Source organism: Typha latifolia, chromosome 4 (assembly GCF_019914945.1).
Source record: "Typha latifolia isolate L0001 chromosome 4, TyphaL0001v2, whole genome shotgun sequence".
Lineage (NCBI taxonomy): Eukaryota > Viridiplantae > Streptophyta > Magnoliopsida > Poales > Typhaceae > Typha > Typha latifolia.
Genome location: NC_133089.1, coordinates 5,456,961 through 5,479,803, shown reverse-complemented (window position 1 = coordinate 5,479,803; position 22,843 = coordinate 5,456,961). Strand labels below are relative to the sequence as shown.

Here is a 22,843-nt window from a genome sequence, read left to right as displayed (position 1 = left end):
GTGCCAAGCAAATTAAGCAGTTTGTAGGGATCCATGGAGATGCAACAACTACGCAAGCATATATTTCCTTTGAAGGTGACATTTGCTTGTCACACAATGATGCCATAATGAAATTTATAAACCCAATTAGAGGATAGTTTTGTAAATCAAAATTAGTAGTATAATAGGTGGAAGATACCGTAAGGAAGAAAACAAACATAAAGATACTAAAGAGATTTTAACGTGAAAAAACTCTTTTATCAACTAAAGATAAAGAATTATAAAATAGTTTTTAGAATTACTATAATTAATCAACCGTTACAAGATGACTTATAGATAGTCTGTCGATGCACGTGAGTCTATAGTTACATGTGAGTCTATAGTGACTTTGCTCCACTCCCCCTTTTTAACTAAAATCAGTAACTCTCAAGGTTAATAGCTAGTCTATTAATGTGACCCATGAGACAGCAGCGGACATGATGACCTAATTTTTTTGGGAACTTGACTAAAATGAAAACTTGAAATTTACCTCCACTCTGACAATGATCAAAAACTCCTCTTATGATCTTCTCCAAAAATGCTCAAATGTGTTTTCTCTTTTATAGATCCAGAAAGAAAAGCAATACATCCTAAAGTACTTTAACTTGGATTGGAATAAGTTAAGGATTTGATGATGTGTTCGAATAGCTTGGAGCCCATTTCTAATGCCTGAGCATTCCGTGCCAATTATGGAGCATTATGTCATAACTTATGCAACATGAATAGTTTTATTAAGTAAATATTAGAAAATTATTTGCAGGTAATAGACTAAACAATAAAGTCTACTTTCTCTGATAATTAGATTAAACAATTGAGCCAATGAAACGATTCATTCTTGAAAAATTTGAACCCCAAATCTCCCGGGAGATAAAGTAAGCTTTTGCAAGCCCAATTATTTTAGAAATGCCCAAATCCAAACCTAAGTTCGACCCATTAGCATAATGACCCGAGAAGAAACTAATGAGATCAAATAAATATTTTCAAAAGATAACATACACTTAAATTTTAATATAAAAAGTACATATATAGTGTGGGCGGGCGGGTTAGGTTGGCTGGCTAGTCTTTTGACTCAAACCGGAAAAACGGTCGAGCCACTAGCTACTCATGCTGAGGTCCAAAATGAGACCCCAAATTAGTCCTAGTGTAGAAAAAATATTGCAATAATGGATGTGGAAAGTCTTGTCTTATTATTAATACAGCAGAGTGTATATCCAAGAACTGGTTATGAAGCTGTAAGCCTATAAACTTACATCAGAAGACAAATGGGCCTTTTATCATGTATTGGATATTAACATATACCTATGGTCCAATGCAATAGTGGTATGGGCTTGGAGTCCAATTAAGAATAGATATGATTGGAGACTAGTAGTATAATAAGTCCCCAAGTGCAAAGCTTCAAAGCTTATCATTCCATAGCAAGATAAGAAAAGTAGGTAGCTGGTTATTATAGTATAATTAAGAAGGTCACGCTCGTCCTAATCCTCGCTTTCCCGAATTTTTAAACGGTCACCCTCCATCTTATCCGGGTTTAATAAGACCTCGTCTGAATTAAATTTACCATGTTGCCCTCGCTCTCTTTTTTAATCCCTAAAACCCCACTAGTAGTATATTAGGAATAATAAGTTTAGAGATTTAAATATACAAGTAACAAAATGTTTAGTGCTAATGATAAGAGAAAGTCTAAAAACGGGAAGATAATTTACAAACAACGTTACGAGCCCGCAGTAAGCGTCGCCCGAGATAACGGAAACGGTACCGGGTCAAACGGAGATTTCAGTTACTAATCTACCCACATTAACTCACCACCCCCTGGCCCCTGCTCTTTTTAAAATTCAGGGGTAATATCGTCATTAAACCGTAACCGCCTCCTACTGGGTTATTATCGTCATTTCCTCCCACCTTTAAATTCGATGGGCCTTTGCCGTTCGATCTTTTTCCATTCAAAGCCGCGTGGAAACGGTTGCTATCAGAGAGACGATCCAATAACGATACGCCGCGTGTCAGGAAAGGGTCTTTTCCGAAGCGAGGAAGTGATAGGAGAAAGGGAATGCTAAAAAGAGAGTTACGTGTGAGACCCATACACGCAAGTCGTTTGTGTATGAACTTTACCAAAAAAGTGAGGTTATAAAAATGAGGCGGTAATCCGAACGCGCAAGAGGTACGACTTTAGTTATGCCGGTAAGTTTACCACCTTGTTGGGGTGGGTTTAATTATCTTTAAACTATAGGCTTAACGGAAGGATTAGTCATTTGGTCTCACAAGTGGTGATCACATACACCCATAGACAAAACGCTAGCAAAGAATAGAAAGCCACACATGGAATCGCCTACACAAAACAATATGGCATGTATAAGACTCGTTCCCTATCCGTAGAGTCGAGAAATAATAACTGTGTATCAGTCTCCGTCTCCTCAGCAGGGCAAAGCTCAAACAGTTTCTCCTCTATTCTTCTTCTTCTTCCAAGCTTGTTTTCTTGATCTTTTTTTGGTGAGTATATTGAACAAATTATAGATGCTTGTGGGTACTGCTCTGCACTTCATTTCTGTATTGTTTTTGTTCTCTTAATGGCACTGTTTCATAGTTTTGCTGCAATTCTTGTGTTATTTCCAGGTAGAATTTTTCGGGGTCTTTTATTTTTTGTATTTATTCTGTTCATTTTAATGTTCTGCTGTTTTAATCATATGGGTTTGGGTCGGATTTGATTAAAAGTTACGTTTTAGTTGATTTGATCGTGCAGAGTAATGTGAAATGGGTGCTCCGTTGCTTTCCTTTTCTAACAATGTCTTTTTCTTTTCGATCTGATAGTTAATCAGTTCTGTGCTTTTTTATTATTTAGAGTTAATAGTATGTGATAGAACATCCTGATAGTGTTAAGGATTAGAATATATGGGTTAATCTACGCCTAGTTCGGGTTGGAATTGGGTGTGGGTGTTTCTGTTTTGATGCAAAATATTAGAGAAAGAAGAACATATGCTGTCTCCCAAGTTAAACAAATCTGGCTATTTGGTGAAAGATGAAATTAGTGAATTTGTTAAATGTACGACAAACGAGAAAACCATTAAAGAAAGAAATCGCAATTATCATGGGTTGAAAAGTCTAGCTCATTCACTTAGACATGAACTTCAGAAATTTAGGAAACATATAGCTCGTTCACCTTTAACTCATAGTCTACCTGTATGATGTACATTTAGTATCTACGTGCAATCTCATCTAGTGGTAAGGTATAATATTTTCCAAAGGAGTGCTAGTTTGATGCATAATACCAATTTGGCATGCTGAAAGCAAATTGACCAGCTTTTTTAGTTGAAAGCAACTTGATACATAGACCAATTGACGTTGTACTTGATACTTCAATTGGATAATTACTTAAATTTTGAAGCTTGGTTCACGTTAGAAGCTTTGAATTAGATTCTAAGAATATTCCTGAAGTGTGTTAACGAGTAAGATAGAACAATATAGAGGACTTCCATATTAATTGTATTTGAGGCCAGATAAAAGCAAAATTTGGGTTTTGTAGGTTGGTATATAACAACTACACTACTATATGTTTTAAATTTGGTTTTGTTGTTTTTCTTCAAAAATAATAAAATTGATTTTGTTGTGTGCTAGTTTTTGTACATTCCTTTAGGGAAATTGTACTAAATATTATTATACTCTTTTCTTCTTGTTGCCCCGTCCTTTCTTTGGTTCATACGTAGAGAATGATAATGCCATAAAATATTAATTGTAAGTTATTGTTAGGAAGAACATCTTTATAATTTGTGTCCACAATCATGTAACATTAAATTATCTAATGGTAATTCTTTGCCATGCTAGATAGGAGATGAGAGAATTGGTTTAGAAGACACGATCTAGTGGTATTCACTACTCCAAAGTCATGGGTGATCTGGTGATTCATAATTTATCAGAGAGTATCTGATTTGTATCACATCTCTCTCTGCCTTGAAACTTGATTGTGGATATAGTGGCTTTTGTGGGACAATGCGGCAATATCTCAGTATTCCATTTTATTCAATTGATAGAATAATTTCCTTTGCCCTTCTCAAACTGAGGATCTGAAGTAACAACAGGAAGAAATTTCGATGGATGATCTTATTGAATCCTTCATTTCATCACCAACATGGTCGGATGCTAATGCATCTATTTTGTCATCTTGCGTCGGCAACACTGTGTCTCAAAGTGATTTCTTGCTCACTGATCCAGAGGAAGCTTATGGAAGAAATGAAAAAAATCCTCCTATTTACATGAGATCTCCAAGTCATATAATAAGCAGTACATATCCTGAGGATTTTAGATCGGATAAGAAAGATGACACCTCATCATTATTCATCAATGGGGATCTGAAGTATGGCATAAACAAAGGCCTTTTTCCTTGTGAAACTATATGCCAGCATAAGCTTCACAAAGAGACAATGGAACCACAAGTGCAACAGTATAGTGAGACTCCTCAAAACAATCTAACGTTGCCAGGTGCAATCGCATGTAATTCGACAGCCCAATCATATGGCCAAATATTGAATGCACCATACACTGCAGTTCTGCCTCATGGTGCATTGGCCATGTCTAGTTCAGCTGAAAGCAATGATAGTCAGCTATCTGGATTTCCACCTATTTCTGATACACCCTCTTTTTCTTCGGCTTCAGCTATATGGAATTCATCATATTCAAATGTTTCCTCACTGATGGGAGAACGAAAATCACAAGTTTTTGGTTTTCCAGGAATAGAAAGTGATGATACATTGAGTGCAATATGCTATGAGAATGGAAACATACAGATAGACAACTCACCTTCCGCTTCTGTACGTGTAAAGTTCTATATAAATAGAATGGAATTATGCCATACTCTACCTAGTGAGGTTATCTGACTTCTGATTCCAATGACATTCAGGATTACAATGAATTTCAGAGACACAATCTGCCTTCTTTCACTGCTGGGCGACAGATAAATTTGGCCAGTGATCATATGAGGACTCATCAACAGGTGCAAAATTTGATATCCTTTTCTTTTAGATAAAAAAGTGTAATAATTACTACTCATACAAAATGGGAACATAAATTTTTCACAAGACTTGTGCACTGGCAATTTTTGAGTGTTAAATTACCATAGTTTTACCTTTTCCCTTTTGAGAGTGGTCTTTTGTTTTGTAATAGTGGTCATCACAGACTATCGGGCGAAACACTAGCAAGCATCAAATAGACCATTCAACTGGTACTCAATCTCATTTAGTTCCTGCTAATGGTAATGATAGTGGAGCTGCCAAGCCGCGCACCAGAGCACGGCGTGGTCAGGCAACTGATCCTCATAGTATTGCAGAACGGGTAAGTTTGTGATCATTTATCAATTCTTGGGCTGGTAAGCCTCATCATTTATCAAAAGATTTTCTCTACGGTTTGTCAGAATAAAAGATTTTCTTGCACTAAAAATTCCCAAATGGTTTCCTTTCTGGTTGTTGAGTGATTATGTTACATACTTGAAATTTCCCATGAAATGCAGCTTCGAAGAGAAAAAATTACAGAAAGAATGAAGAATCTTCAGGAACTTGTCCCAAGTTCTAACAAGGTACTTTCCATTCTAATTAATGTGCAGATCATGATAGATATATTTTATTGGCTCCTTCATTATAACTGTTTTCTCTTGCTGGCATAATAATTTGATTAATGCTTAGAACTGTGATTACTCAATTTTTGAAGACTGAGTATCTTGAGAGCACACTATCAGTGATGATCGCAGCTGATAAGGTTTTCAATCAATTCTAGAAAGGAAATGGAAGACAGATTCCATCAGTAACAGTGTAGCACAACATTCCACCTATCAAGTTTAGTACATTCTAAAGTTGATGTGCCATTTTCTCTGCAGTGTGGCACAATCTTCCACCTATAAAATTTAGTACATTTTAAAGTTGATGTGCCATTTTATCTGCAATAGACATAATGTGATTTTTGTGAGCGCATTAATTTAGTTTAGAATATGTGCACAGGTTGTAAATAACCCTGTAAACAAGTTGAATCTGAAAGGAGATCACGGGCGACACACACCTGATTTAGTAATTGAACCTGATCTTATCTTACCAAGTAGTCCTAAGGATGTTAACCCAAAGGATTGGCACAAATGGTATCATATGCTATAGACCCTCTTTAACCATTGCTGGTCAAAATTGTTAGTTTCACCGTAGATGTAGAAGTCTAAGCGATTTCTTCTATTTACCTTTGGATGACCCATTAGAAGTTAGGTACCTCATCTATTCCCCTTTCTATTTAGAGAAGTGACATCAATCATTTGCTAATGATCTTATTCTCAACTTAATATCTGGCTCATTTCCTCGGAAACTATAACTTTTCCATATTCTCTGTTGCTAAAAAGTTAATGTTTTTGTTGAATCTTCTGTTTCTGATGAGCAGGCTGACAAAGCATCAATGCTTGACGAAATTATCGACTATGTGAAATTCCTTCAGCTGCAAGTCAAGGTTTTCACATGGGCTTCTTTAAACCATCATAGATAACTTAATTATGCTCAAATGCTGACATTCTTTTGGATTCTTAATTGAAGGTTCTAAGCATGAGCAGGTTAGGTGCAGCTGGAGCAGTTGTTCCCCTTCTTATAGATTCACAAACTGAGGTGCCATCTCATTTTATTTCCTATTTAAGTCAATTTTTCTTCACTAGAAAGGACAAAAGGAGATAAAAGTAAATTTAGTTAAATCAAGAAAAATACAAATTCTATTGACTTGAATTAGTGACAATGAGAAAGATAACAAGCAACTTGCAGGTGATACTTCATTAAATATCAAGTTTGGCAATTTTCACATTTTTCTACAAAACTTACCAAAGATAGATATATTAACAATACAATTTATAGTTATCATATGCATATGCAGTGCAATGACCGAAATGTAACTTTCTGAGGTTTTATCAACAGCTTTAGAATTCTTTGGAAGCACCTTGTTTATGCCAATACTGTTACATTCATGCAGGACTCTCGTAATCAGCTCCTATCATCTGAAGTTCAGGGAGGACCGGGCCTATCCGAGTTGCAGGATAACTTAGTCTTTGAGCAAGAAGTTGTGAAGCTGATGGAATCCAATGTGACAACTGCAATGCAGCACCTTCAGAACAAAGGCCTCTGTCTCATGCCTATTGCCCTTGCTGCTGCAATATCCAATAAAAAGGGCACCTCTTGCTCAGCCATTCGACCAGAAAGAAGGAAACTGGACGGAGAACATTGTGTTAGCACCCAATGGAGCCAGAGTTACATGGAGAAAAATGTTTCAGATGATGGAGCCAATGGCTGCAAAAGCGATGATTCCAAAAAGGAAGAGACTTCAAAGTCTATCAACAATGTGATGGAGTTGAAAACTCAAGGTATAAAGGCAAACTGACTTCAAAAACTCTTTTATCTTTCCTACTAAATAGTTTGCTATTAAAAAGGATGTTTGATTTGTCAACTCACTTGGTTTACCGATGTATTGTCCTTAGAGCACTGTTGAACTTGTACTTATTTCATGTATATATGTACTTGGGAATGTAGTTTTTTTTCAGTAATGTGTAACATAATTCCTGGTATGAGCCAATCAAAAGGAAATTTGATTGAGATGTGAAATGTGCAAAACTTTCCCAGAAAGATGCTACATCCAATAGGTGTTCTCTTTAGTTGAAAAGCAATGAAGTGATCAAAGGAACACTTGAGTGTTAAAATTTTGAAGATAAAACTCAGATAATTTAAGCTTTTAGATTAAATGGTATCGAAGTAAGAGGTTCTACGGCAAAAAGTTACAAGTCAAGGCTTATTTGATCTCTCTTCTTGTTACAAGAATCAACCCAGAGTTGAAATAATTGAGAAAATTTTCAGTTAGGAGAAATTGTCTTTAACTAAATATTTTTGGAAACCAAATCTATAGTCCACATGTAATTGGATCTTAATTCTTAGCATCCGAATTCATATCCATGTTAATCATATCAAAGCAAATGAACAGAGATCATTTATTTGAACTCGGATGCATGCGGATCTAAATCCGAATCCAAACCCAACCACGGGTCGGATCTAAAACCATATCACAGCAAACGAACTATTCGCCGAGTTAGCTGACTGCTGTTCTTCACACACACGAAACTTCCATTCTCCATGACCCGTCTTCCTATTTCGTTTCCTCTCCTTCAAGAAAGAAGAGAACCGCTTCATTATATATACACCAAGAGAGCCAAAGAAAGAGAAGAACAGAGCGGTCGTCAACTAGGGTTGGGATTTCGATCGTTGTTCTATTCGAGTCGGCGACAAGCACGAATTTTGGCCCAGCGAGCATGGCGACCGAGGAGGCTTTAATGGAGAATCTGCAATCGTTGCAGAGGAAGCTCGGAAAGAAGCAGTCATTCGAGGAGGCTGTCTCCTCCCTAGCGACCCTCCTCCGAGAGAATTACTCGTCTTCCTCCCCATCCATTCGCAAATCGGTATTTTTGTTTCTTTTATGCTGAATTAGGCTTGTTGATCTTGTAGTATCCCAATTTATCATCTTGGCTTCTTTTAATTGCTTAATGTTGTCTATGCTTGTCGTTTATGTCAAATTCTGTCATGAATAATATCTTCAGAAAATACTTTTACCTTTTTTGAAGAATGGTGAGCCTTTAGGGAACAAAATAGATCTATCTTGCAAGCATGGTATAAGGCTTTAAAAGCTACAAAAACAATTGGTTGCACTGTATAGGATGTATAAAATAGTGGATGCACAATCATAATCTGGAAACAATTGGGCTGCTTGGATAGACATTACTAGCACTTAATTGTTGGCGTGAGAGTAACTTGAAGAGATTGAATTACTTATTGCTTAAAGGGGTAAATTTTGGGTACTAGTAGGAATGTCCCCTTTCGACTCCGGTTATATTGAGGGAGGCCTCTTCTTTTTATTCACAAGTGTCACGGATATTTGTTGAATGTAGGTAACCGAAGATGTAACAATAGAAAGTCAAAGATGAGATATTTATGTGTTCTGATTGAATAAATGAAGATGATATTTTTGCCAAATGTTGTGCAGTCATGGCAGGCATATAATATTTGATCTGGCATGTATGCAAGAAAAGTGAAGAAAATTTTGAAAGTGCCTGTGTGGTATTACAGTTCTCTATTTATAGCATTGATGTGAGCCTATTTTGCAATGCTGTTTTAGTTTCTTCTTTCCTTGCCCTATTAGCAGCAAGTTAATCATACTCCATATCTTCTGATGATATGGCGACCTTAGAAAGCCTAATTGTTATACTTTGGAGTGTGGAGAATTAAGTCTGGAAGGGATTCTTGTAAAACTGTAAGTTGGTAGTTGCAAATCAACATGAAAGCTTATGCTTTATGCTGATATTGCGATCTATATTCATCTCAAATGGTACCAAAGTGCAGAATATGTAAATGTATAAAATAAAAGTTTTAAAATAGTGGGATATATTACACACTAGAATGTTCGGATGATGGTATAGTGAGCTAGTGATTGATGACCCTTGTTGGAAGTTGAGATTGGGAAAATGTTGTCTAAGCGAAAAAGAAGCTCCACATAGTCTACCTCTTCAATAATTATAAATTTTCTAGTTGCCTAGTTGAGTTCATTTGCTATAATAAATATACGGTAGTTGATGTAGGTTTTTCTACATAAAGTTGGGAGGTTGGATCTTTTTAAGTTACACATGTTTTATCTTTTAGTGAATGACACAAGCTTGTTAATTATCAATATTCTTTCACGTATTTAAGTTTGGATAGATCAGAACTCTGAAGTGAACTAAAAGAAAGTCCCTTAAATTAGGGTTCAATTGTCCCAATAATTGAGACTGTGATTTCATGTGCAAGTGGAGATGGTTGCTGCTTCTATTGCTATTGCTAGCAAACTAGGTTATAACCATGGTTCCTAGTTTCAGCCGATCCCAAGTGGGATCAGCCGAAATGGATTGGAATTGACCGTAATCGATCCTAATCATGGGCCAAAACTAATTTATTGATTGGTTTTGGTGAGTATAAGCTGGATCGGCCAATCCAGCTTGAGACAGGTACGCATAAGAGAGAAAGAGAGGGGGAAAAAGAGGAAAGAGAGAGAGCGAGAGAGAGAGAGGAGGGAAAAGGAAGAGAGAGAGATAGAGTTTGTGGGCTGTGGTAGTAAGAGGGAGAGGAAAGAAGAGAGAGATATGGAGAAAAAGTAAAAAATAAAAAACTGTTGGAGAGGGAGAGATGTGATAGTCGGTGAGGGTGAGAGAGGGAGAGGATGAGGTATAGTTTTTTTTTTTTAACGGAGAGGGTTAATAAGAGAGGGATTTAGTGGGAGAGAGAGAGGCAGTGAAAGAGAGAGTTTGATAAGAGAGAGGGTTAGTGGTAGAGAGAGTTTGATAAGGAGAGAATTAGTGGGCGAGAAGGTAAATATTTTTTTTTTTTTTTTGTTGGAGAGGGAGAGAGTGAGTGGTAGAAAGGGGGAGAGAGAGATTGAGAAAATGCTATTTTTATTTTATTTTTAGATTTTATATATGAATAATTTATATATTTATCTTATTACTATTATTTTTAAAATATTTAAAATTTTATGTATTTTAAAATACATGTTGATACGAACGACTGATACTACCAATACAGCCGATACGACCGATACATATTGTTTTCTCGGACTGCCGATTCCGATCTCAATTATGATACTTGGAACATTGGTTATAAGTTATAACTGTCCAATTTTCATTGTTGTTACCCTAAAGAAAGTGAATTTGCCCTGAAATCCGTTAATCTTGACATATGTTGTAATCATAGTGATTGGTTTACTTGTTCCTTTCACACTTTTTTGTGAATAGCTTCACTAATTTTTTTTTCACTTTCTTGTTGCAGTTCGAGAACTGCATTGTCTCGTTTGTCCTTCTGTTGAATTCTTATTTAACAGTCATTTCCAAGTTCAGATGTTGGCCAGCTTAGCTTATCTGCTACTTATTATTAACATGCTTCCCAAGTTTGCTAATTTCTGACAGATTAATTATCACTAGTTTTATATAGTTTATGCCAGTCTTTTAGTTGATACATATGATTCCTTTTTCTTGGCAGATATATTCTACTGTTTGTCGTGTTGCAACTGTTCTTCAGACTAGATATACTGCACCAGGTTTCTGGCTTTCTGGCTTAAGGCTCTTTGAAGAAGCAGAGAATTTCGTAGTTGAATCCTCAGAGAAGGAGCACTTGAAAAAATGCATTTCTAGGGCTCGGGAGCATCTTCATGAAAGAGAGAATGAAGTTCCAACAGTGAACAACAGACAAAGAGGTATATCACAAATAGTAGCTTGAAATGGTATAAATTTGACAGTTACTGTTTACCATAATATGGCTGTTTATGGTGGAACTGTTTCTTGTTTGATGCTTCCATTGTATACTTGATAGTCAAATCATCAAGATCCTTCTTTTTTGTGAGTAAGCTGATGTTGTGAGTTCATTTGTGGATTCAAATACAATAGTGATTTCTGGGTAGTCGGTGGGATTTAGTCAGCTATATGTTGAAATGGGATGCTAGAACGAATGGTGCAGAAAATATGAATTATACGATACTTTTGTATAATGGGTAAGATAAAAAGAAGATAGTGTTATGGGGACTATGTTATTAGACAAGCAACTGGAATATTTGCAACAACTTTTTTGCATAATACCTTTAAAGTTGATGTACATACAACCCTCAAGAAGTTTAATTACGTATATGCCCCTGTTAATATCTGATGATTGTATATAATACACATCATGTTGCAATTTGCTTGGGTAAGAGGCTTTGATGAGAAATACCCCTACTTGCCAATGTGACCTCACTACTTTTTTGGTGGAGCTTGAGGGGTTTTTTTTTCTGTATGGTATTTCATGAAGAAACTCGCTGAGAATACCAAGTTATTAATCCTCTAAAAAGTTACTTTTTTCTGCTGAAGTCTTGTTGATTTTTTATTTTTTATGTTTCAACTGTTGAATGGAGCTATACTAGTGGAGGAAAATTTTGTTTAGTGTTAAATATTCTTTGCTTACAGTGTTTATCTTGTTAATTTTTTTTAATCCCTCATCTGGCTATCCAATTTTGTTAATTTTGTGTCTTTCTCCAGATTCCAGATTTCTTTTTGAAGGGCATTTAACTATGGAACCTGAGCCACCACCTCCCGCATGGCTTGTGGCTCAGAATCTTCTTACAACTCTAGCTGTTGCACAGGATTGGACCTCTGTACCTGAATCTTCTGGAAGCCAGGAGAACAATGATACATCAGAGAATGCTAGGACTGACCCAATCCCTGTGTCCATCCGAGAGTTTATAAACAATATGCAAGATGCCATGGACCTTGATAGTGTTATTGAAGCATCATTGCAGGTACTTTTTATCAATCGCAGGGAGAGTGCACTCTTTTTGCTTGCAACTTCCCTTTGGCTTAATGACAATGTAGTTTCCCTAGCATCTTGATTCTATGTGATTGGTATTTGTTAGATTTGGTAGGTCATGGTATGTTGAGAATCTTTTAGAAAGGAGTCCCAGAGCCAGACATGTTGAGATTCTATTAGAATAGTAGGCTTTACTTTTTCTTCTTTTTTTCTTTTTGGTCTAAAAGTAAGGCCCATAAAATTTAGCGAAAGTAATGTTAAAAGAGATCATGTCAGCAGCAATTTTTTTTCTCACTTGTAATCTCAATATTCTTCCTTTTAATATCAGTAATATCAGCAGCAAAAGTAAGTCATCTTTATGGACCAGTGAAATTACCCTTCAAATTGGTCATTGGGCCCCTGACAACTCTTTGTAGCCTCTCCTCTCCCTTGAGCAACCAGTCTTATGTTTATATTACTTAATGAAATATCTTTAGGTCAATTATTTAGAAAAAGAACAGTTTTAAGTTGTTCCACTATGTAGAATTCTTTTTATAGGAAACTTAGTCGAGGTTCAAGAGGATTAGATAAATTTTGTTTCAATGATAGAGGCAGAGTCAAATTCTGATACCGCTTCATATTTTCAGGAGATAGGTGCTGGGCCACACATGCCACCACCAGCTTCAAAGGAAGTTGTTGCGAATCTTCCTGTTATCAATGTCACTGAGGAGGTCATTGCTAAGTTAGGTAGTGAAACACAGTGTGCTGTTTGCCGGGAAAACTTGGTTGTAGATGACAAGATGCAGGAGCTGCCTTGCAAGCATCTCTTCCATCCCCCATGTCTTAAGCCATGGCTGGTAATCCTCCACAACATTTGCTTATATTTGAATTTATTCCTAAAACAGAAGCGGTGCATAAAAATATGAGTTCCAATTACATTCACTTCCTATGTAGTATGTTTGGTCCATCTTTCTAACATTTTAATCTGGCAGGATGAGCACAATTCCTGTCCAACCTGTAGATATGAGCTGAGAACCGATGATCATGCCTATGAGAGCTGGAAAGAGCGAGAAAAAGAAGCAGAAGAAGAAAGGAAGGGTGCAAGAAATGCTCTTCGAGGAGGGGAATTTATGTACGTTTGATGTCAAAGAATATACATAAAAAACTTGGAATAATCTGAGGTAACTTATGACACATGTATATCATTATGATTTCCATACGTTAGGCTTGCTCTGAGATCTTTTGAGTTGTTTCTCACTTAATTTTTCAGTTCATTTATTGTTTACAAAGTGAATGTAGCTTTCTGCATTGAGGATTTGCCCCTAGATTCAATGAGTAAACTTTGACAAAAAGTGGACCTAAACAGAGATTGTTGTGCAGATTCCTCGATTGGCCAAATATGCTCCTGTTACTAATTCTGAAGCGCCCGAATTCATTACCTAGAATCAAATGTACTTCTTGGAATTGCAGGCTGGTGAATTTTCTTCCAAAATTCCATTTAATGGATATTTTTACCCTTAAATTAATTAAATACGCCGCTAAAAGAAGGGCAAGAGGAAATCAGTGAATCACCAGCCCTGCATGTGTTCCTAATTTTGATCATGTGCTTCGTTTTCTAGTCATGATAGCTTAAATGATGATATGATTATTTTGCTTCTATATGTTGTAGTTGTTAGCTCAGGCTTGATCTGAAAATAAAAGAATAAGCTTGATCAACTTTTGGCTGGCTTAGGTCATTAATATAACCTAGCGTCGGAGTTTTTTCGGACCATAAACCTCTGGTCATGACTCCAATTTTTTCATTATGCTGTCCAACTTATATGTATCAGAGAGGGCCAGCGCTTTTTGTCTAGTTTATGATTAACCTACTTTATAATCTATCAAGTTAAAAGATAGAATCTAGACTTAGGCCAAAGTATCGAACCCTAGCTTGACTTTGAGGCCATGGCCTAGCCTGTCAGCCGCATCCAGTGGCATTGTTAAGATTAACTGAACTACTGAATTTTTTTATTATTGCGGAGTATTTTTAAATATTCTTTATAAAAAGTTTTTTAATTCATACTAAATCACTGACATTTAATATGATAAAAATAAAAGGGATCTTAGCTCATAAAAGATTTAGTTATGAGAGGTCGAGTTTACTCAGCTCTTCCACTTGAGATACCTAACTCATTATTATCAGCATCCTCATTGCGGTTGGATTGATCTATCAAAGGTTACGAATGATATAAGCACCATTTATTTTATTTTTTTGAGAAGGTATACTTCCCCCTTATAATTAGGTCAAATGTTAAAGTGTTTTCTTAAACTTTTATTTGTATTACTTAACCTTGTAGTTTTAATCTATATATAGAGCTATTAATCTTTCTATCAGAACTAACAGTAAAGATAATTTTTTTAAATTGTTAACCTTTTGATCATTTTCCCTTTATTTTTAATTTTTTTAAAATCTTTGCAAAAATGAAAAGAGAAAAAAAAAATTAAGATGAAAGAAGCATAAAATAAAAAGAAAAAAAATTCTAATTAGTTGCTCATGAAACGAAAATAGTATTTTAGTTATTTTATATAAAATTAACGAATGTCAAGCAATAGAATTATAAGGTTTCGTTTGGTTTGAGTCCAAGGACACTCGCGAACTAATTCAAAATTCTTTAATTGGTTCAGTAACTAATATTTTTTTTATTTATTTTTTATATCTAACTAAATTTATTTTTTAAATAATTAAGACTAAGAAATAAACTAATGAAGTTAGGGTTAGCCTCAAATGGTTTTGCCTAAAAAGTTAAAAATGAAAAAGAAAAGAAAAAAGGCACTCAAATTTTGACATAACCTCGTCAGGGTAAATTATACTTTCCCCTTATTTTATTAAAAGGTCCCAATTAGGAATAAATCTTGTATAAATTATGCACATAAAAGGCAATTGCAGGCCCTCCAACTAGTGATAGGATTAGATCGCCTACATTCTCTATTGCAGGAATTTCTATAACAAGCAATTGATTCGCTGCCGAGTAATCGATTGCAGTACATTTATGCAGATATAGCGCTGCAGATGATACCGATGCCCACTAGTTCATTGGCCAGTACCCACTTGGACTAATCCTCATTTTTAATATTCTATCATATCATGTGAAACTGAAATAAGTGATAGGATCCTTTATGAGCACCAAGTTGCTCTACATATCTTTTTATTATTATTATTATTATTAGTTGCTCTAAATATCTATCACCCTTTGTTCAACCCTCATCGCATTGCTTTTTTAATTTTGGTACCCATAATCCCCACTGTTTCCTTCTCTTCTCTCATCTCTTCTCTCCTTCTCTGAGATGCTTCCAAGAGCCAAGAGCATCTTCCACCTAGGTGAGGAGGGTGATAAGATTCACAAGAAGGAGGTAGCCATTAGAGGACTAAAAAGCTTGATGAAACCATCAGAAGCCCTAGTAGGGCTTCAGATTCTGATACAACATCAGACGCAGGGATCCAACGTAGTCGTAAAACCATCGATAAAATCGCGTATGATCGCCGTTCAGGCTTGGCAATTTCCTAGAAGAGCAGTCCCTCAAGAGTCTGGCTTCCTAAAGGCATGTCTCATGTGCAAGAAGGAGCTCAACTCTCAAAAGGATATGTACATGTATAGGTAACTCTTCAATTCAATCTAGAGTACTAACATACTTCATTATGAGATCACAAACATCTTGCAGTAATTGATTATATATGGTGTTAATGCATGCAGAGGTGATCAAGGATTTTGCAGCGAGGAATGCCGGCGTCGGCAGATCTCTCTAGATGAAAGGAAGGAGCTTGAGGCATCGAAAAGAGAGCTGCGTCGGGTATCCTATCATCGCCATGCTAGATCAAAGGCTCGCCAAGTAGATCGGCCTGCGAAAATGGTGATTGCAGCATAAGGAAATATAATTACCTAATTTGTAGACCATATTTTCATGCTCTTCTTTTAGTTTGTTTGGAAAAGGCTTTTTGAATTTTTGTGGAAATATGTTATGTAAATCAGACAAAGAAAAAGATTTGACAAAGTGGCTCTTGACTTTTATTTTGTTCCCTTTTAAATTTTTTTTTCTGAATTTAAAGTATTGACTCTCTTTTTAAAAAAAAAAAAAAAAAAAAAAAACTTAGTTGCACTTTCAGCTCTGATAACTGTGCAGATAGTTTGTTTCCAAAAGGCTTTTTGAGTTCTTTTGTTTTTCTCTTGTGTGTGGAGATGCTTTGTAAATCAGACAAACGGCTTTCTTTGATAGAGAAAAATAAAGATCTGCTTTGAGTTTGATTTTTAATTTCTCAAATTATTATTATTTTCTAAATAGAAAGTATTGAATTTTTATTAAAAAAATCTCAGTTACGCTTCAACTGTGATCACAGTGTGAGAAAAATTAAATAATACCGTGGATTCTTTAGAATAAAACAAAGTACATGCGCTCTGATATATAATTAGAAAGATACAGGATAACTACTGTGATGCAAGTAGTGAGTAGAAAACTGAGAAATGAGCAGAAAAGTATTTGAAAAACTAAAACTTGATTCAGAAATCAGGAAAGTAAATTAAACAAGAATCTCAGGACTAGTTGATAATTTAAATACCCCTCGAAGTATAATATTAAGTTACAGCTTGCACTCCCAATCATTATATGCTCGGGAACATGTTCATGGGTTCGTCTTCTCCTTCTCCCTCCTCGAGCCGTTAAGTAGCGTAGAGCGTTCCCCTCGCTTTTCGAGACCAACTCCTAGTCCTATTATTCTTCTATCCTTTGGCTTTCTTTTATCTCCATTTTCTTCTCTTTCTCCTCTCTCTATTTCTTGTAGAAAGTCCTATTCAACGCACTCTCGCCATGAGCTTCTCTAGTTCGGAAGCAACGCCATCGCAACTCCATCACTGCAATCGTTCCCTTGGCCATCCAATCATGATTGTTGACACCAATTTGTACCTATTTGCTTTTGCGATTGTTAATAGAAGCATAAATTTCTTGTTGCACGCATGATTGACTATGCAACCAAATCCATTTGCAAAGCTGTCGCTTAGCCTTACAGAAATCGTCACATAGTTTCAACGTATTGTAGGTTAATCATGGTAAAATGTTCAGCATTAGCCTTGACCCGTCTCTTATTGCTTAGATTAGCATCATTCTCAATACGCATCTTGAGTCTTTTCCTTTTAACTACGCTTGTTAATCTGTGATCATGAGGCCTCTGGCTGCAAGCTTAATTCTGACTTCAATTTTTGGTCAAGCTTGTCCGATCCAAATATGGCTCCCTCCACCCTTGGTCCCCAAAGATTACTAGATTAGGATGAAACCAGCTTGGAATTGGCGGCTCATATCAAGGTCATAGGGAAGGGCCTTCTCAAGCTTGTCCTGGAAAAATATTAATGAACCTCCTCATTGACCTATGGATCTGCGAGCTAAGAAAGGTGGTTGACTTCATTGTAGATAGATCCTAATTTCAGGATGGGTCCTTCTCCTTCATGAGGCCGGGCCCGGACCCGGGGCCCTCTCGCAGGATCCCTATTAGGGAGGGCTCCGATTACTAGGCTAGGCTACTACGAATTATGTGTATTCTTTTCTTCATTGCCTATGAAATTAAACTCTTCCTCTAGAACCTCTGTTGGAATAAACTCCCAACCAAGATCAGTGAATGGTAATGGCAGAGGTCGTCGCTCGAAAAGAAGCTCTTCTAGCCTTGCATCAGTTGAGGGGCATGTCACTTCTCGTCAAATGTGATTCCCTTCCGCTGTTTAATGTCTTGAATGATGTCCACAAAGCTTCCTGGTCTATAGCCTCCATCCTTAAAAAAAAAAAAACTATCGTTATCTCCTCATTTTCTCTTCTTTGATCTCTCATGTTTATTATGAAGCCGACAAAGGGCTCGTATAATGGTTCGATATATCGGTTGCGATTGTACTTGGGACAGGCTCTTCTTGACTCAACTATACAAATTTTAGCCTAAGATATTAATGAAATATTTTATAACCGTGACAATATATATATATATATAAATTTTTGAAATTTTTATAAATCATATCTTATATTTTATTTATTTTGTGATTTATATAATCTGACCTTTTTATTTTCTCTTATAATTCTCATAGTTAATTTATATTTTGTGATTTATATAATCTGACCTTTTTATTTTCTCTTATAATTCTCATAGTTAATTTATATTTTGTGATTTATATAATCTGACCTTTTTATTTTCTCTTATAATTCTCATAGTTAATTTAGACAGTCTTAAAAAAAAATATTTTATTATAATATATAAAATAATTTATAAATATTTGAATTATATTTATTTTTTATCCTCTTTTTCTCTTACCAAAAAAGAAGAAAAAAAAAAGGAGAAAAAGAGGAGGAAAAGATGGTGGCAGCAACATCGACGACAACTACAACGGAGAAAGTAGGCGGAGAAGATGGTAGAGAAATATATAAAATAATAAAAAATGATGAGAGTATTTTAGTAACTTGATCAAAATTAATTAGTCAAAATAATATCAGTATATTAAATAAAAATTATAGAGTAAAATAAATTATCAGATTAAAATTCTCAGGATGGGATGTGAATCTCAGAATAAGTAAAATATTGGGTTTGATTTGTAAAAACTCCTAATTCTTTTTAGAAAATATGTATGTCTATATCATGATCGTGGATAGAACTTAGAAGCGCTGTAATGTCTATATCATGATTTCCCTTATCATGATGTCAACCTGGAAGGATCTTCTTACCACCATCTCTAACGGATAATACCAATTGAAAATTTTCAGATAACGTAGGCCAAAATTAAGAGGAGTGGGTACAGAGAAATAGAGCAAGGATTTCTCCTCTCCTCCACTTCCTCCTATGGACAGTCCACTCTCACCCTGCAAAGCAAAGCTTTCATCTCTGAATCTCTTCATCAAACACAGAAGTCCACCTCAAATTCCCTCCAAATCAATCCAAGCTATCTTTTCTTTTGCTAAAAAATGCTCTCCCAACCCTTCAAAACAGCCCCCTCCGAAACCCCACAGGAGTATTGATCGCCAGTTGAACCATCTTTGCCGCAATGGAAAGCTCCAAGAAGCCATCTTTGCTCTGGAGCAGGTGCCTAGAGAAAGAGCCAGGACTTACATTTCCTTGTTGCAATCTTGCATTGACACGAACTCGATTGAGCAAGGGAGGAGGCTCCACTCTTCTATTGCATCAGTGGAAGAGACGAATCCATTCGTCGAGACTAAATTGGTCAGCATGTATGCAAAATGCGGGAGCTTGGAAGATGCTCGCAGAGTCTTTGATGGAATGCGTGAAAGAAACCTCTTCACATGGTCGGCGATGATCGGCGGCTGCGCTAGGGAACAGAGGTGGGAGGAGATTGTTGACCTTTTCTTCCATATGATGCATGAGGGCGTGGTGCCTGATAGATTCTTGCTCACGAAAATACTGCAGTCGTGTGCGAAGACAAGTGATGTGGAGACGGGGAAATTGTTGCATTCTTTTGCAGTTAGGCGGGGTTTTCTAGGCCCATCTGAGGAGAACCATGTTAGCAATTCGATATTGGCGATGTATGCAAAGAGTGGTGAATTGAGCAGTGCGAAGAGATTTTTCCTTAAAATGGGTATCAAGGATGTTGTGTCATGGAATTTGATAATCTGGGCCCATTGCCAATACAATGAGAGGAATGAAGCTCTACGGCTTTTTGATCTGATGAGAGTTGGTGGAGTTGAACCAGGTGTTGTCACATGGAATATATTGATAACGAGCTACAGTAAATCGGGTGATCTTACAGTTGCAATGGAACTCATGAACCAGATGGAGAATTCTGGAATTGCTCCAGATGTCTTCACCTGGACTAGCATGATATCTGGATTTGCTCAAAATAAGAGGGAGAGTGAAGCACTCAAACTATTTCAAGAGATGCGGCTCTCCAGATTAGAACCAAATGGCATAACTATTGCAATGGCAATTTCAGCTTGCGCATCTTTAAAATATTTGATTGGAGGAATGGAGCTCCATTCATATGCTGTTAAAATGGGAAACGCAGAGAGTGTCTTGGTGGGTAATTCTTTGATTGACATGTATGCGAAATGTGGGATACTAGAAAATGCTCAGGGGGTCTTTGAGAAAATTGGAGAGAAAGATGTTTTCTCGTGGAATTCAATGATTGGAGGTTATACACAAATTGGATATTGTGGTAAAGCCTATGAACTCTTCTCTAAGATGGAGAGCTTAGGCGTCCGGCGAAATGTTGTAACTTGGAATGTGATGATTTCTGGGTACATCAAGAATGGGGATGAGGACCAAGCCATGGAACTCTTTCAGAGGATGGAAGCAGATGGAGTTAAGAGGAATACAGCTTCATGGAATACTCTTATAGCTGGTTCACAGCAGAATGGTCGTGTGAACAAAGCCCTAAGGTTATTCCGGCAGATGCAGTTGGTTTCTATGAGGCCCAACTCTGTTACTATTTTAAGCATTATTCCAGCTTGCGGGAATCTAATAGCAGCATGGAAAGTGAGGGAACTCCATGCTTGCATTCTTCGCAATGGTTTGCAAAATGATGTCTCCATTGCAAATGCCCTCATTGATACTTATGCAAAATCTGGTAATATAATCAGTGCCCAAGCAGTATTTGATGCCCTTCAATCGAGGGATCTCATCTCGTGGAACTCAATTATTGCAGCTTGTGTTCTGCATGGATATTCTTCCCTTGCACAGGAGCTATTTCATCAGATGAAACAAGAATGCATACAACCAAACCATGCGACTTTTGCTAGTATGATCAATGCCTATAGTCTTGATGGAATGGTGGCTGAAGGAAGGGATCTGTTCTCTATTATGATTACAGAGTACCAGCTAATTCCAGCCTTGGAACATTATACCAGAATGGTTGATCTTTACGGTCGGTCTGGTAGACTGAGAGAAGCATTTAATCTCATTGAGAACATGCCAATTACACCGGACTCCACAGTTTGGAATGCATTTTTTACGGCAGCCAGAATCTATGGAAATAGCAGGTTAGCACACCTTGCAGCAGAAAACCTGTTTAAACTTGAGCCAAAAGATCCTGTAATTCGCAGGCTACATGTAAATTTAGGTGATATGTCACAGGTGAGAAAGCCTAAGAAAGAGAGAAAGCTTGATGATTCTCATGGTTGTTGTTGGATAGAAGTTAGAAACAAGGTTTATTCTTTCTTAACAGGCGTTAATGTCGACGTAGAAACTGCAGTTTCTGAACTTCAGGTAGTGACAGCTGATCCTAAGTTAGTGATGCCTGCCGCCTGTGATTCTTGGCTTGAATTTGAGGAAGATAAGGAAGAAGTTGCTGGCATCCATAGTGAGAAGTTGGCGATTGCTTTTGGGATGATTAATTCTCCTAGCTTTAGAAGCATGCATCTAATCAAAAGTGTAAGAATATGCTCGCACTGCCACACCTTTGCCAAGTCTGTCTCAAAGCTACATAGACGGGAAATACTGATAAAGGATCCAAAATGCTTGCACCGCTTCAAAGATGGAAAATGTTCTTGTAGAGACTTTTGGTGACTAGAAGACAGTAACTGGAAATTCGATCAACAGGGAAGGTACAAAATCAAAGAGTCAAATAATCTGAATGACAAATAAATAGATGGATTTGATATTCCACGTATCCAGACATCTTCTTGTGTAAGTTAATTTTTGTAGACAACAGCATGGCGGAAGCACTAGTCATATTTCTCACATTATTCTTGAGATTGTGTATAGTTCCTTGTACATTCGATTGATACAAGATTAGATGTACTCTCAAACATCTGTGTAAATTTCTTGACTCAATGCCATTTATGAGACCTCTGGCCTCAGAATAAAATGTGTGTGTGTATATATATATACATACATATATATTTCTTCTTCCATTTGCTATTTTATACATCATGAGTTTGTTTATACCTCCCTGGGTGGACCTTGGTGCACGAGGTTGCATGAGGAAGACTTAGAAGCATTCATAAGTTGGTCCAAGCCTTGAACAGAAGGTAGACAAACTGATTGTTTCATTTCCAGTCATTTCGTTTCCGCGAAAGAAGAATATAAATCATAAATGTAAAGGCCCCTCTAAGCTGCTTATCTGATGCTACTATCATCTTTGGCAGCATTGGATCAAGTGGAGACTCAGCCATCCTTCCAGTTTAAGTGCAAATAGTTGTTCAAGGGCCTTGAGTAATTCAACTTGATAAAAATAGATAGGCAGTTTATCCCTCTCTTCGTGCAATTGATGAGAGAAAACTTTAGGAATAGTACTCGTCTTATCTTGAAATTGGACAGATTGGAATAAGTCATTTCCGTATTCAAATGCATACTATCAGCTGCTTGGATTTTTGTCTCCTCCCATAATTCGTGAATTGGTTGGCAGCATTGGATCCGTCTTGTGGTTCTTTCCTACTATTCCCCTGAATAATAACGAAAGGAAAGGTTCTTGCCTTTACTTTAATTGGTTGTAGTCCTGGAATCCTTCCAATATTTTTGCACTTTGTCACAAGGGTAGATCATGGGGAAATCA

The 22,843-nt window shown here is 36.6% G+C and overlaps 3 protein-coding genes across 4 annotated transcripts; all 3 read left to right on the top strand.

Annotated features, from left to right (window-relative positions):
• Positions 1–2,367: 2,367 nt before the first annotated feature.
• On the top strand, positions 2,368–7,616 carry LOC140787711 (uncharacterized). 2 transcript variants are annotated; one of them, XM_073136798.1, is made up of 8 exons: positions 2,368–2,505; positions 3,835–4,817; positions 4,907–4,999; positions 5,170–5,337; positions 5,513–5,578; positions 6,418–6,483; positions 6,567–6,635; positions 6,991–7,616. In XM_073136798.1, exons 2-8 carry the CDS (start codon positions 4,101–4,103, stop codon positions 7,393–7,395), a joined length of 1,584 nt encoding a protein of 527 aa, XP_072992899.1. In that variant the 5' UTR covers positions 2,368–2,505; positions 3,835–4,100; the 3' UTR covers positions 7,396–7,616. The 2 variants fall into 2 exon arrangements, with proteins under 2 accessions (XP_072992899.1, XP_072992900.1); XM_073136799.1 differs by having other exon boundaries at positions 2,435–2,539.
• A 504-nt stretch (positions 7,617–8,120) lies between these two features.
• On the top strand, positions 8,121–13,701 carry LOC140787451 (E3 ubiquitin-protein ligase AIP2). The gene is made up of 5 exons (XM_073136367.1): positions 8,121–8,461; positions 11,064–11,277; positions 12,092–12,351; positions 12,986–13,195; positions 13,331–13,701. The coding sequence occupies exons 1-5, from the start codon at positions 8,315–8,317 to the stop codon at positions 13,478–13,480; spliced, it is 981 nt and encodes a 326-aa protein (XP_072992468.1). The 5' UTR covers positions 8,121–8,314; the 3' UTR covers positions 13,481–13,701.
• A 5,323-nt stretch (positions 13,702–19,024) lies between these two features.
• On the top strand, positions 19,025–22,156 carry LOC140787640 (pentatricopeptide repeat-containing protein At1g19720). Its single transcript, XM_073136671.1, has one exon. The coding sequence runs from the start codon at positions 19,180–19,182 to the stop codon at positions 21,853–21,855; it is 2,676 nt and encodes an 891-aa protein (XP_072992772.1). The 5' UTR covers positions 19,025–19,179; the 3' UTR covers positions 21,856–22,156.
• Positions 22,157–22,843: the final 687 nt, after the last annotated feature.

Excerpts from the sequence above, each read along its gene's own strand:
- LOC140787451 (XM_073136367.1), top strand. The coding sequence starts at position 8,315 with ATGGCGACCGAGGAGGCTTTAATGGAGAATCTGCAATCGTTGCAGAGG. Across the intron at positions 11,278-12,091 it reads AGTGAACAACAGACAAAGAG|ATTCCAGATTTCTTTTTGAA; the intron begins GTATATCACAAA and ends GTCTTTCTCCAG. Across the intron at positions 13,196-13,330 it reads CATGTCTTAAGCCATGGCTG|GATGAGCACAATTCCTGTCC; the intron begins GTAATCCTCCAC and ends TTAATCTGGCAG.
- LOC140787640 (XM_073136671.1), top strand. The coding sequence starts at position 19,180 with ATGGACAGTCCACTCTCACCCTGCAAAGCAAAGCTTTCATCTCTGAAT.
- LOC140787711 (XM_073136798.1), top strand. The coding sequence starts at position 4,101 with ATGGATGATCTTATTGAATCCTTCATTTCATCACCAACATGGTCGGAT. Across the intron at positions 4,818-4,906 it reads ACAACTCACCTTCCGCTTCT|GATTACAATGAATTTCAGAG; the intron begins GTACGTGTAAAG and ends AATGACATTCAG. Across the intron at positions 6,636-6,990 it reads TTATAGATTCACAAACTGAG|GACTCTCGTAATCAGCTCCT; the intron begins GTGCCATCTCAT and ends ACATTCATGCAG.